At 49.1% G+C, this 12947-nt stretch overlaps 6 protein-coding genes across 6 annotated transcripts; 2 read left to right on the top strand and 4 right to left on the bottom strand.

Annotated features, from left to right (window-relative positions):
• Nucleotides 1–40: 40 nt before the first annotated feature.
• Z519_04339 (uncharacterized protein) lies at nt 41–2183 on the top strand (the record flags this gene model as incomplete). Its single annotated transcript, XM_016762085.1, has 2 exons — nt 41–760; nt 813–2183. 2 exons carry the CDS (start codon nt 41–43, stop codon nt 2181–2183), a joined length of 2091 nt encoding a protein of 696 aa, XP_016621032.1.
• A 159-nt stretch (nt 2184–2342) lies between these two features.
• Nucleotides 2343–3648, bottom strand: Z519_04340 (uncharacterized protein; the record flags this gene model as incomplete). The annotated part of the gene is made up of 3 exons (XM_016762086.1): nt 2343–2936; nt 3007–3244; nt 3356–3648. The coding sequence occupies 3 exons, from the start codon at nt 3646–3648 to the stop codon at nt 2343–2345; spliced, it is 1125 nt and encodes a 374-aa protein (XP_016621033.1).
• A 1079-nt stretch (nt 3649–4727) lies between these two features.
• On the bottom strand, nt 4728–5057 carry Z519_04341 (uncharacterized protein; the record flags this gene model as incomplete). The annotated part of the gene is made up of 1 exon (XM_016762087.1): nt 4728–5057. One exon carries the CDS (start codon nt 5055–5057, stop codon nt 4728–4730), a length of 330 nt encoding a protein of 109 aa, XP_016621034.1.
• A 658-nt stretch (nt 5058–5715) lies between these two features.
• Nucleotides 5716–7894, bottom strand: Z519_04342 (uncharacterized protein; the record flags this gene model as incomplete). The annotated part of the gene is made up of 3 exons (XM_016762088.1): nt 5716–5872; nt 5925–7052; nt 7107–7894. The coding sequence occupies 3 exons, from the start codon at nt 7892–7894 to the stop codon at nt 5716–5718; spliced, it is 2073 nt and encodes a 690-aa protein (XP_016621035.1).
• Nucleotides 7895–8484: 590 nt separating this feature from the next.
• On the bottom strand, nt 8485–10523 carry Z519_04343 (uncharacterized protein; the record flags this gene model as incomplete). Its single annotated transcript, XM_016762089.1, has 8 exons — nt 8485–8784; nt 8835–9203; nt 9256–9440; nt 9495–9568; nt 9632–9693; nt 9744–10073; nt 10126–10355; nt 10415–10523. The coding sequence occupies 8 exons, from the start codon at nt 10521–10523 to the stop codon at nt 8485–8487; spliced, it is 1659 nt and encodes a 552-aa protein (XP_016621036.1).
• Nucleotides 10524–10955: 432 nt separating this feature from the next.
• On the top strand, nt 10956–12904 carry Z519_04344 (uncharacterized protein; the record flags this gene model as incomplete). Its single annotated transcript, XM_016762090.1, has 5 exons — nt 10956–11361; nt 11412–12276; nt 12322–12443; nt 12493–12641; nt 12689–12904. 5 exons carry the CDS (start codon nt 10956–10958, stop codon nt 12902–12904), a joined length of 1758 nt encoding a protein of 585 aa, XP_016621037.1.
• Between the last annotated feature and the right edge of the window lie 43 nt (nt 12905–12947).

Consider the following 12947-nt stretch of genomic DNA (forward strand, 5'->3'; position numbering starts at 1 on the left):
CCAAAATCAGCAGATCTCTTTATCAGACTTCGAGAGGGCAATGGACCATACCAGCCGGCGGCCGATGACTACATGCCAGAAAATCCTGGTTCATCATGCCCTTGGTCTCGAGGCCCCATACGTGGAGCCAGGCACCGTGATACGACTTGCTCCAGATTGGTTTCTGGCATCTGAAGTTGCTTGGTTTGGCATGAACAAAAGCTATGAGCGTATGGGGCGTCCTGGTATTCGCCGCAAAGACAGGTTCTGGCTGGCAGGAGACCATGTTGTGGACCCACGCGTGAATCACAGAGCTTACGAAAAGTCTCTCATTGAAACCTGCGATCAGATCGCCAAAGAAATGGACCTCGGAGACAATTATGCCGGACACAATACCACGATCATGCATACCGAGTATTATCGTTCTCGGTGCCAGCCTGGCATGCTTGTCATTGGCGCCGACTCTCATACATCGTCTGCTGGGGCGCTCGGGAGTCTTGCAATTGGCGTAGGCGCCACCGATATGATCCTACAACTTGTCACTGGAGAGACTTATCTCGAGGTCCCAGAGATTGTCCGTATCAACTTCATTAACAGACCACCTCTTGGTGTCAGCGGGAAAGACGTTATCCTTGGAGTAATGCGCAAACTCCGAAGAAATACTGTCGCAGCAGGCCGACTCGTTGAATACACCGGTGAAGGACTGCAGTACCTATCATGTGATGCAAGATTCGCCATCGCAAACATGACAACGGAGTTTGGTGGCATTGGTGCTTGCATTGTTTGTTAGAACTGATAGTCTTGTTCATACAGAAGAACTAACTAAGTGGTAGGTTCCAGACGGGGTGACCATGCAGTATATTCAACGCCGAAGGGACTTGCGACATAAATCGAACAGCCTGTACTTCAGTCCTGACGATGATGCACAGTATGCCGAATCATTCGACGTGGACTTGGCAGAATTGGAGCACTTCATCGCACTTTATCCATCTCCAGACAACGTCGTTCCGGTCTCAGAAGCAAAGGAGCAACTTCAAAATCTGCAAGGTGTCTTCATAGGAGCATGCACCACGACTGAAGAGGAGTTAATACTGGCAGCACTGGTTCTGAAGCAGGCAATGTCTCAAGGCTGGAAACCCGTCGCCAATGGGGTGCGGCGTGTTACTCCTGGGTCCAATTCCATCATCGATAGGCTGAAGGAACTACGGCTTCTGGAGGTGTACGAACAGGCCGGCTTCGAGATTGGTGCCCCTGGATGCAGCTACTGTGTGGGCATGGGAGTCGACAAGGCTGGTAAAGGGGAAGTATGGTTGTCTTCTCAGAATAGAAACTATCGTGATCGAATGGGCCCTGGTTCAATTGCCAACATTACTTCAGCAGCAACGGTCGCTGCTTCTAGCTTCTCGATGTCACTGCAAAGTCCCACGGACATCCTTGGAAAAATTGACATGTTCGAGTTTGACGCTATGAGGAGATATGGCCCGCAAGAACCAAGACAATTACCGAAATATATCGAGCCGGAACTTCTTGCCGCTGTCTCGACGAAGAGCGATACGGATCCACAATCAAACGATGAGAAGACGCCACCATCGCTCCCCGAATTGATTCGAGGTCGTGTGCAGCGGTTCGGAGACAACGTTGACACAGATAGTATCATTCCGACCGACAAGTGCCATTCTCACCTCACTCGAGAAGACGTTGCTCGTGGCGCATTTTGCTACACTCGACCAGAGTTCTATGATCGTGCGCAGGCTGGTGCCTCGATCGTCGTTGCGGAGAAGAGTTTCGGCTGTGGCTCTTCTCGAGAACAAGCCCCAAGAGCCTTAATGTGGGCAGGCATCCAAGCAGTGATCGCAAAGTCGTACGCCTTCATCTATCAGCGAAATCAAGTCAATAATGGGTTAATGGGAATCAAAATTCTGGATGACGAGTTCTATCAGCTCGCTAAAGAGGGTGAAGAGATAGTTATCAATGTCAAAAAGCGGCAAATCCGGTGTCAAGGAAGGACTTGGGACTTCCGACTCGATCGGATTCAGGAACAACTTCTTGCTGAAGGCGGTCTGATCAACACGTATGAGAGATACGGACCCAGTTTATTCTCCAAGCTTCAGAGTCTAGATCAGAAGGCCAGTAAGCCCTTGCGTGACGCTGTTGATTTTGCTTTCGTTGAAGAGTCGTCGAAAGTAACAGCTTTGGAATGGTAAGGCGAATGGGCCAGGATGGAATTATGTCAACGCTTGAGATGGAACATGAAGCCGAAGAGGCCGACGAACAAAAACATAAATAGTCTCACTTCGAAGTACCCATGTTTTACTGAGCTTGAGGCGAGGAATATTATTGTTTAGGTTCCGGCTTGAGGTGAGCTAAGACGGATAATACTCGAGGCCGTATTCACTGGCTCCCTCTAGGGTGTGGATAGGCTTCCCAGCAATCTTCAACCGTTCCAGTTCATTTCTTTTCATTTCCTCTTGCATCTGCATTGGAATTTCAATGATCAGTATGGTCCGGGCTTGATGCAGAGACTCTAACGGCCCAATATTCATGGAGGAACCTACCTTTATTCTGCCGCCAGCACTGGGGAGTAATTCTCTTGGTCCTGCAATCTTCCACTCAGGCAAGCCTTTTGGTCGACCAAGGTCCTTTAATGTTTTCGCCTCCACAAGGCTGTAGTTACCATCTCGACGATCATAGTTGAAGGGCTCTTTCAGGGCGACGGGCGGGTTTGTAATAATCCTGACACTTCGAAGTAGGTTCCGTGATGCTGAGTGCAACATAAAAGGGTGCAAGAAATAAACGTCGCCGACTTGACCTGTAGCTTCGTGGAAGGACTCATCGCGACAGAGACCAGGATTCTGCACCCAAGAATTCCAGAGCTTGCGGCGCTCTGGATTGGATTTCGGGATCTCAGGCGAGCCTCGGGGCGCGAGATATGGGGTGGCGCCTTGCGGTAGCGAATACTACGAGGAAGTGCTGTAAGAGAAGAACACCGAGTCTGCAAGTGTGGGATGGGAACAGATTCAAACGTACCAGTCTTTCAGCGACCAGCTTGATTCCGTCCGTGCAGATGATGGTGCCTCCCCCTTTAGGTTTGATCTCTGTGAAAAGAGGAATCACCAAAAGAGCTTGCTCCGGGGAGTCAAGGAAATGAGTGAACCAATCTCCATCGCAGTGCCAGTTATCCAGCGTCCTCACATCTAAACGATCCGTCTCCTTGAACTCGGGCTTGCCTAGATTGACAATAAAACCATCTTTCCAGTACTTGCACCTACAATGACAAGAGCAAGTCAATATACGCATGCTCATATCTGAAGATTCTTGGATGCTCATTCACCCTTTCTAGGGGCTTGGCCCAAAAGAAAAGGTGGGTGGAACATACCAGTCGGCAATACGATCCTCTCCCCCGACTAACTCGCACATTGCTGCATATGCTTTGGGCGCATGTTCCTGGACTGATATAACGGTATGACCAGGCATGTTCAGCTTCTCTGTTGGCCAGGTAGATTTGTCATCTAAAGACGCGCCGAGTCTCGTCCAGATGGAGCTTGTCCATTTCTCTGCGAGTTCGTGCGAGAAACAGTTCTCAATCTTGATGAACCCATGCTCCATCCAATGCTTCTTCTGTTCCTCAGTCAGCGCGTAGTCCGACCACTCGCTGATCTTTCCAGGCATTTTAATTGAGAGAAGAATTTTTGCAAAAATGGAAACTTGGTCAAACACGCAAGACCAACTATCTTATTGATAAAGATTGCGCGTAACAGACATAAAAGCTGGCCGCTCTTTCTCCAGACACAAAGGCTATGGCAGCCGTGTGGAATTAGCCTAATTGACAACGAGGAGGAGAGAAAGGGCAAATGATTTCCAAGTCTCTATGGAAGTTTTCCCAATAAGCCTCCCTAGCTTCTGGTACATTGACCGGTGCTACAAATTTGCCGCGAGTGTCTGCATTGTCGGGTTGACCGAAGAGATTCCTTGATGAAATGAGGAACATTCTCTAGTGATCTTGCACATGGAGGCGCGCGTGACACGACGGCCCTGGGAATTGCCTTTACATTGACGAAGTCGAACTCGGACATTGTCGCTGTTGCAACCACGTAAAGTGGTCCTCGGCAAGGCTGATATAGGCTTCTACTGGGTACTTAAGAGTGCTCCGTGCCAGACTTAGGCGCGGGCTAGTACGCCTGACTGGGCTAGTCACCAGGCCGAGCTTCGTCTTTCATCCTCATAAAGGCCCCCCACGCGAATTTTTCATGATGCCGGAGAACCGCGTCTTCTCTCTCTCACTTTGCAATTCGTCACTCGGGAGACACTCTTATCGTTCTGCTCCCAAGGGTCCGCGTATCCTTCTACCTCCCACCGTGCTTTACTTAAAAGAATCGGGAATGCTACAATAATCATTCTCTGTCGACTACCATTGCTCTGTATTTTGACCGCATCAGCGAAAGGTTCCGCTGTCTCTGACGATCATAATCTCCTTTAATACTATCGCGCTACCGAGCACATCACTGTCGCTGCTATACGCTGCCTCTTCATTCCCAGAAGCGTTACTGCGTGCTGCTCCTTCGTTAGGCACCTGTTCTCGTCCTTCGGCCTTGAAGATGGTGGCGACACTGTTCTTCCGTGCACTCATGCACCATCGGCTATCTAGTCTGGCACCTTCGCATTCCTCATCGTCTGAGCCTTCCACTCTTTGATCCAGATGGTTTCCTTCGAATCATCCACACTCCGGACATCTTCTATTTACCTGTCCCTCATTGCTTCCCGGATTCTGTGTTGATATTCTCGCTCTCAGAAGCGAGGATATTACCCCTTCGGAGTTTGTTGCGTTTGCCCAGGATGCGCAGTGTCCGTTCTCTCTCCGTCTTGGTCATCTGGGCCCAATTATCGATTCGCGAGAGAGTACCATCTGAATTAATGACAACCGGACCGAGAGCGTCGAGTTTGAATGTTTGGGATGGTTCGGTTGCTGAACTTGCCACATCCTGGGGGGCTGGCAGGGCAAGCGGTGTTAAAGGCAATGGCTCATCATCCCCCTTCTTCAAAAAGGGATTGTCTGAATGCTGTGACTGATTCGATGTCATAATGCCTGTTGTCCCTGCGTTGTTGAGCATACGCTGTGGCAATAGGAATTAATTCTGTACTTACAAATACTGTGGTCAGTGGAGATTGTGGTGGGAGTACTTTGCCTCCGCCACATTTTCGAGTGAATATATATGCGATGGCTGGATATTGCTATCGCACTTTTACTTGGTACGAAGTAGAACCTTCGAGTCTCGCAGTGACGTCAGCGGCTCGACGGTGAACTACCTGGTTGGGATGCCTATCATTCAGGGCGCCAATGAAAGACTTAGATCACGTATCCCTGTTTGAGTACAAGCACACTGGGGTATATCGGTTGAGAGCCCCAATATTACATACAAGTACATTATGTGATTTACCGTTTTTCGGTGTACCTGCTTGCTAGCACTTGCTTAAGGAAGCTGCAAAGGAAACAATGTCAAAAGCAGACTTCCAGTGCGTGATCTTTCCGGAGATGATAAAGAGACCGGGTTAAGTTGCTTTCCACTTCCCTACGGATATATGCTTAGAATTGTTTGGCCTGCGGCGGAATTGCGAAGCTCAAAAAAATATTCAGGTTTCCGTGCAAAGATGAAGAAGTGCTCCTAGCTGCTCTTCATTACCTGTTTCACACTTTCTTACTCATTGCGCTATCTTCAGAACCCAATCTTGGCCTTGACACTACAACTTGGCCAATATGTGCCCTGCATCGCCACTCCCCATCACAATCTCATCGGTGTGATAATCAGGGTTGAATATCAATCTGTTCAGAGGGTTCATCATGTGTGCGCGACAAAAGAGGTCCTCGTAGACCTTGCCATCGTATCGTCCCAATGCGCTGTTCAGCTATTAGTACGATGACTTGCACCTAACCGTGGATGTACACTGACCTATCAAGCAAATAATCCGGGATCGCCCATGCATCTACAAGCCGAACGGCGTGTGGCCTTATTCTTTCCATCAGCTCCAACACCTTTGCCGGCAACTTATCCAGATCTTCCGAGGAGACTGCCCCAGAATTTTGGAACTCCCGAGCCTCGGAGTCCATCGTGTGAAGGGCGAACAACCGGAAGAGATCAAGGAGAATGCCCCGCGTAGATGCATCAAGAGCAGCCAGGTTGTCGCTGTTGTCGGCTGTAGCGGTGTAGAAGTTCGACACCAACATTGCTTGCGAGTAGGCCCTACTAAGTTTGTGAAAATCGATGAGCAGGCTGTTCCACGATTCCTTTTGGATTTCACGAGCATCATAGGCTCGGCATGCCATGCAGGCCATACGCCAATTGAATGCATCGACGATCGCCTGATCCCTCTTCAACACGTCAAACTTGGGCTCCTGAGATCGGCCGTAAAAGTAGCTTTTGAGGTGTTCCTCCGTCTGACTCAATGTGTGGGTTTTCAATGAATGTGCGCGCTCCTTAACCTTCTTGATCAGGTAACGTGCGACTTGCTGCGTAATCATCCAGTTGTCGCCCTCAACCGTCGGCCTAGACAAATAGTCCGCGTTCAATTGCACAAGGCCCGTACCTCCGCCGAATCCGTGACCACCCATAGAGCGTCGACAGACCTCGATCCCGTCGGCGGCGAGCGTGGTTGCTAGACTCTTTAGTCCAGCTGATGTGCTATGGAGTTCGGAGACGGATGCTTCATCGATTGCGTCAATCATAGTGTCATTCTTGCGTGTACGTTCGTATAACTGCCGCATATACGCGCCCGAATAGTGAAGGGCAAATGTTGTTGCAAGAAGGGGCAGAATTCGTATCTGCACCGTTGTGTAGTCGAGGACGGATGTTTCTATTGGCTGAGCTGGATTGTCTTGATCGTGAAATTGGCGTCGAATTGATAGGTAGCGAACTGCCACTGTCACGGCTCGAGCCAGAACTAGACGCGCATTCATGACAATGACTGAACGTCCTCTAGTAAGCTGGGCATAAACGGAAGAAGGATTCTTAGGCTTGGTGTAGGCTCCAGTCTGTGGGTCGATGCGAGAATGCCTTGACAGCATGGCACTATGGGGTATGCTGTTGATGAGGGTTAGCCATAGGTGTGCTGCTGAGTTTCAAATAACTTCCTACCGGTGTTGATTAAACAGGCAATATGCGTTGTCCATCGGAGCGTATCCATATTTCGGGCCAATATCGCCGACAACGATGCTTTGAGGAGGTCGATGAGTATTTAGATCCCTTATCTGAACGATGAACGGGTGTGGTCCGTATGGCTTGTAGGCTCCATCTTCAGGTAGCATTAGTTGGGCAATAATAACCGCATAGTTAGCAGTTCGGCCCAGTGTGCCATTCCACCACTTGCTCGCTGTGATGGTGGGACTGTGAAGAACAAACTCTTTTGTAGTCGGGTCCCATCGTGCTTCGGTCTCTATACCTCGCACATTGCTACCATGGCCGAGTTCAGTCTGAGCATAGGCGCCGATGATTTCCCACGCGGCGATCTTGGGCATCCAGTACGCCCTCTGCTCATCACTCGCCTGTTCACGAACTGCGGCAGTAAAAAGCGATATATGCAGATGGTATGGTTGAACGTCGTCCACAAGGTATTCAGCCATCAGGAAGTCATCGTCATCCCAGCCGTGCTTGTCTTGAAGTTGTCGCATACGCTTTCCCCGGGCGAGGCCTAGTTTGTACCTGTCCGGTCGTGAAAGGTTTGCTTGAGTTGACTTGGAAAATACCTTCTCTTGACTCAAGATTGCCAATACTTGTCGTTGTCGCTCGAGGTATTCCGATCCCATCAAGTGCTCCGACAGCTGTTTGATGTTGATGTTTGAGCGTTCTCGCTCGTTTGCGATGATCGTGGCACCATCTGGTGCAGCAGGTTTGAGCCCGGTGCTGAAATCGCTAGTACAACTCATGATCTGTTGGTAGCTATGGGTAATCTGGTCTCTTTTTGGCGCTGTCAACTGATGGATAGCAGAGGTCACAGAATTTTGACGTGAATGTAGCGATAGCAACGTTAATATGCAAAGCCCGCTTATTGAATACCGGTCAAGCTCACCTGATATTGTAGTATTGGTTTTCGTCTACAGGCAGCTGTTGTCCGACCATGAAGGTGACAAGATGTGGAGCATTTGACGATTTCTTTCCGCGATTTCCAATGAATCCTCCCCTAATGGGATCCTTGGAGGCAATTGCACAAAACGGGTAATGTCCGAAGCTGACGATGGGGACTGCAAGTCTTGGAGTCGGGGACGTGCCCGATATGTGCCTGATCTATTCGGTGCAAACAATATGTGCTGGTCGCTGACACGGATTGTTAGAGAAAAGACAACTCCAATATTATCACAAGTATAATGCGGTAACTCTTTTCTCCAGGGACCAGAAGTCGACACTTTGCTAAGTGATGGCCTGGAAGGGTGCTACGCAATCTCCTTTCTCCAGACCGGTATGACGTGCCAACTGCGTAGGCCTCGTATTCCTTATGTACTTAGGTGCAGGTTCATTTTCAACTCTTTGTATCTGCGATCTCTTCAATATGGCGAGGCTTTTCCAGATCCAGCACTCGCTTTTCCTCCAATGCCTTTTGTTCATAAAGACGGGCGAGGTTGGCGGCCGAAATGGTGCTATGTTCTGCGTCTTCCATAGCTCGTAGAGGCATGGCATGCCCAGTCTTTGCTTTACGTCTTTTTGCCTCCCACATCAGCCACAACGGTAAGCTTGCAAAGCTGATGATGGTGAATGCAATGGTGGAGGACGCAGCAGCAAAGCCCGGCAAGTACCAAGGAGCGTCTGTGCTCGGGAAAATCTGTAAGAGTCAGCTCCTGTGTTGATTCTTTGAAACGAGTTGCGGTTTACCTGAGGTCCGATGATACTTGCAATCGATAGCGAAGCTATGGCGGTAGCTCCCCCGATAGCTTGCTCAGACGCTCCGTACAGTGTTGACGTTCGGTACGCTAGAGCTGCTGGCTGCGCAATTGAGACCATATTTCCGAGGTACGCCAACCCATAAAGTTGGATTGGTGTTATGTTGCCAAAGCTCTTTTGTGTTGCCACGTGGGTCCAGATCGCGAAGCACGGAATAGCCATGGCTGCCGGAATAATATAATGCCAAATTCTCTCCCGCGTCCAGTCAGAGTGCCAACTCCAGAAGGCATACACGACAATCGCCACGAAATAGACCGATGAGCTGTATTCGTTGGCTTTAGTACTGCTAAATTTGGCAAACTAAGACAATCAGTGAGAATGTCATAGGAAAGGTGGGTTGAAAGTCGCTTACGACTTTCAAGATGGTTGGTAAGAAGGTCCCAAGTGCGACAGCAACGATGAGTAAACATAGGTACGACACGAAGAAAACGTATGTTGATGGGCGAGACATGACATTGAAAAATGCTGGCCAGTCCCATGTTACGTCTGTCTTTCGGGTGGCACCTCGGCCGAAACGATTGATGGCAATGTAACGTTCTTGAGAGTCTTCAGCAAGTAAAATCGCATTAGCAGTTGGGCAACGTAAGTTACCTCTCTCCGTCAATGCCTTCGAGTCTTCGGGGAAAGTAAGCAGGAGGAAGTGAACGGGCACTGCGCAAACGATTCTTCAACAAAGTTAATACCTAAGTGACTAGAGGTAATCTAGGGGAAAGAGAAGTCGGACTCACGGCATTGCTCCTTCGATGATGAATAGCCAACGCCAACTTTCTAGTCCGGCTCTTCCATTAAGCTTTTCGCGTCAGAACAATGTATTTCAATGACTCCATCTTCATGACCTACATGGTCGATCGCGACAGCTAGGAAGCCTCCGACGCCAGATGCAAGGGAGTTTGCGGCATGGAAGATACCAATCCGCCATGCTCGTTCATGTGGCTTGTACCAGAAAGAAAAGTACATGATGCAGGCTGGTACAACGCCAGACTCAGGCACCCCAAGGAAGAAGCGCGCAGCAAGCAAGCCGGCTTTGCTATGAACTGCGCCGATGCACATGACAATTGTGCCCCAGAGAATCATGATCACTGGAAAGTAAAATTTCCCAGAGAACTTCTTCATTAGGAGATTCGATGGAATCAAGAGGACGGTGACCATGAAGTAAGTGACGGATACAGCCTGGGTCCTAGTCAGCATCCAATAGCAAGAAACTAGTCGTGGTAACCATTACCCAATTGAAGTCTGCCCCTTTGAGATGTAAGGTCTCCTCGAAGCTGCTAGGTTTACCAGCTTGGAGCACGTTCACAAACCCCATATTCGCTCGATCAAGATATGCCAGGAAGTATATAATGCAACAAGGGAACAGAACTCGTGCGTCAAGTTTCCTCACAAGCTTACGCTCTTCGTCTGCGTCCCAATCCTGGATAGCTACGACATGCTCGATTCTATCCTGACTACTTGCTATCGATGAATCAGCTTTTTTTCCATCGAGTTCACTCTGGATTGTCTGCCGAACTCACCGTGGTGACCATCCATACGCTTCGGCCAGAAAACGTTTTGCAGACCCCATCCTCCAATGTAGATACCTTCAGCCTCGACAGCGACCTTCGCAGCTTGCCAGCCAAACATTGACACAGTTTTGTTCGCGTCTGGCGGTGTACTTGGACCGAGAACGCGCTGTTTCGCAGAATGGAGTCAAGAACTGACGGTCACACCACATCCGATCAGTCAACCTCCTCATATATGTCTGCTGGGAAGTGTGGAGGCTACATTGCACGTCTGCTGTTCCCATATGGGGCCCCGGATGTAAAAGGTCCAGAATGGTTGGTTCCGGAATTTGAACGGCAGTTACTTCCGGATCCGTTGACGGCGTCGGGGATTTCCAATAATTGAAACTGTCATATCTCCCATGTATGTCAACCCCTCATGGGATGCCGGCTGTTTCTGAAGCGACAAGGCTGAATTGGAAGTGACAGGCGATAGTCAACTATTCTATTTTTTTTTTTTTTTTTTTTTTTTTTCCAAAGTTGGCCGAGGACGGTTTGGTGCTATATCGCCATCATGTCAGTACGTCCGGACGACCTAGCAGGGTCTCCCTTTAATCTCTCACCGGCTACCATTGACAACGTCAATTTTCCCGACGATCGAGCGCAATGGGTACCAAAACACCAAGGCCCCAACGTCTTTCCTAACTTTTTCTTGTTTGGCCGCTTATTGCGTTGGTCTTATAGGCGCAAACTCGTAGCCATAAAGGATCTCACCTACGGATATACAGCCGACTACGCTCAACTCCTGACGGACATCCTCCATCTCCGAAATGTTTTGAGACAGACGCTGCCACCCACAATTATCCGGAAAATTGACAGAGATGAGGAAGTCTTCATTAACCTACTTGGACCTGGTGGTTATGAATTTGTGGTGGGCTTCTTTGCCCTGATGGCATTGGGTGCTGTCATTGTACCTATTTGTGAGTGGCTTCTCTCGCTCTAGACGTTCCTTTGGGCTAAAAAAATGGAGCTCCTGATCTGCCCGCCAAAGAAGCAACGTACTACGCTACCAAATCAAAGTCTTCAGCTGTTCTTGTTGCACAGCGCAGCGTGCACCTTGCACAGGACCTTGAATCAATAGTCCGCAAACTACAGAATGAGGGCTTCCGTGCCATTCAGATTACATCACATATCATGCAGAAGCCGTTGGATCCAAGTCAAATTCAAATTTCATCAGATGCGTACTTCGACCTGAATAAGTCGGGCTTGGTCATTTTCACTTCGGGAACTAGTGGGCCGCCTAAAGGTGGAGTCAAGCGACGCGGCTTCTTTTACGATGTGGCGGCTTCTTTCAGCGACCAACATGGGATCATGGAAGGTGATGCAGTATTGCATGTCTTGCCTGTGCATCATGCAACTGGGGTAACTGTCACTTTGATTCCTTTCTTGTACTGTGGAGGATGCATCGAGTTCCGCAGCGGTGGCTTCAATGTCGAATGGACATGGGAGCGAATCCGGCGAGGCGGGCTATCATTCTTTTCGGGAGTGCCAATCATCTACATGCGCTTGATGACACATTATGAACAGCGATTGTCAAACTTACCGCTGAGAGAGTTAGAGGAATATGTCAAAGGCATAAATGAATTCAGGGCTCTCCTGTGTGGCACTTCGGCACTGCCACGGCCTCTACAGCAGAAGTGGACGAAATTAAGAGGAGGCAGGGCTATCTTAACAAGGTACGGTGGTACCGAGTTCGGGAATGCCTTTACTGTTACACCACGGTCAGAAGGAGTACCAGATGGGTCGGTTGGAGAAAAAGCCCCTGGAATTGATCTCAAATTATCCAATGGGGATGAAGGAGAAGTGCTCATGCGAAGCCCCATCTTGTTCTCAAAGTACGCTGCACCCAGTGTCACCCAATAGGTTACTGACAGATGCAGATATTTATTTGATGGGGAAGCGACAAGAAATGCTCTTGATGATAATGGATATTTCAAGACCGGAGATATTGCCCGCCGGGAAGGGAAGTATTACTTTATTTTGGGTCGAGCATCCATTGACAGTAAGAAATTCGTATTGATGCACCGTATCGGAACTGACTAGGTTTTCAGTAATCAAGAGTGGTGGCTACAAAATCTCAGCTCTGGACATCGAACGAGAAATCTTAGGTCTCGAGTATGTTGCAGAAGCCATGGTGGTCGGGGTGGAGGATGAGGAATTTGGTCAAAGGGTCGCTGCCGCGGTGGTCTTACAACCAAATGTACGCGCTGAATTCCAACCCACGTTCTCAGCAACTAACGAGTCTAGGCACTACAGAGCTTGACTTTAGGCAAGCTTAGACACGATCTGAGAACTACACTGGTAGGATATAAGATGCCGACGCTTCTTCGTGTAGTTAATGAACTTAAGAAAAATGCCACAGGGAAGGTCGTTAAGAAGGTGCTTGTCAAGGAGCTGTTTCCTTCTGAAGGACATCAAGATGTGCAACGATGGGAATCTAAGAACCGCGAGAATAGACTTTGAATGATATCCGCAGCAGCTTTTTGGGTGAAATGATTGGATCCTT

Source organism: Cladophialophora bantiana (assembly GCF_000835475.1).
Source record: "Cladophialophora bantiana CBS 173.52 unplaced genomic scaffold supercont1.6, whole genome shotgun sequence".
NCBI classification, from domain to species: Eukaryota; Fungi; Ascomycota; class Eurotiomycetes; order Chaetothyriales; family Herpotrichiellaceae; genus Cladophialophora; species Cladophialophora bantiana.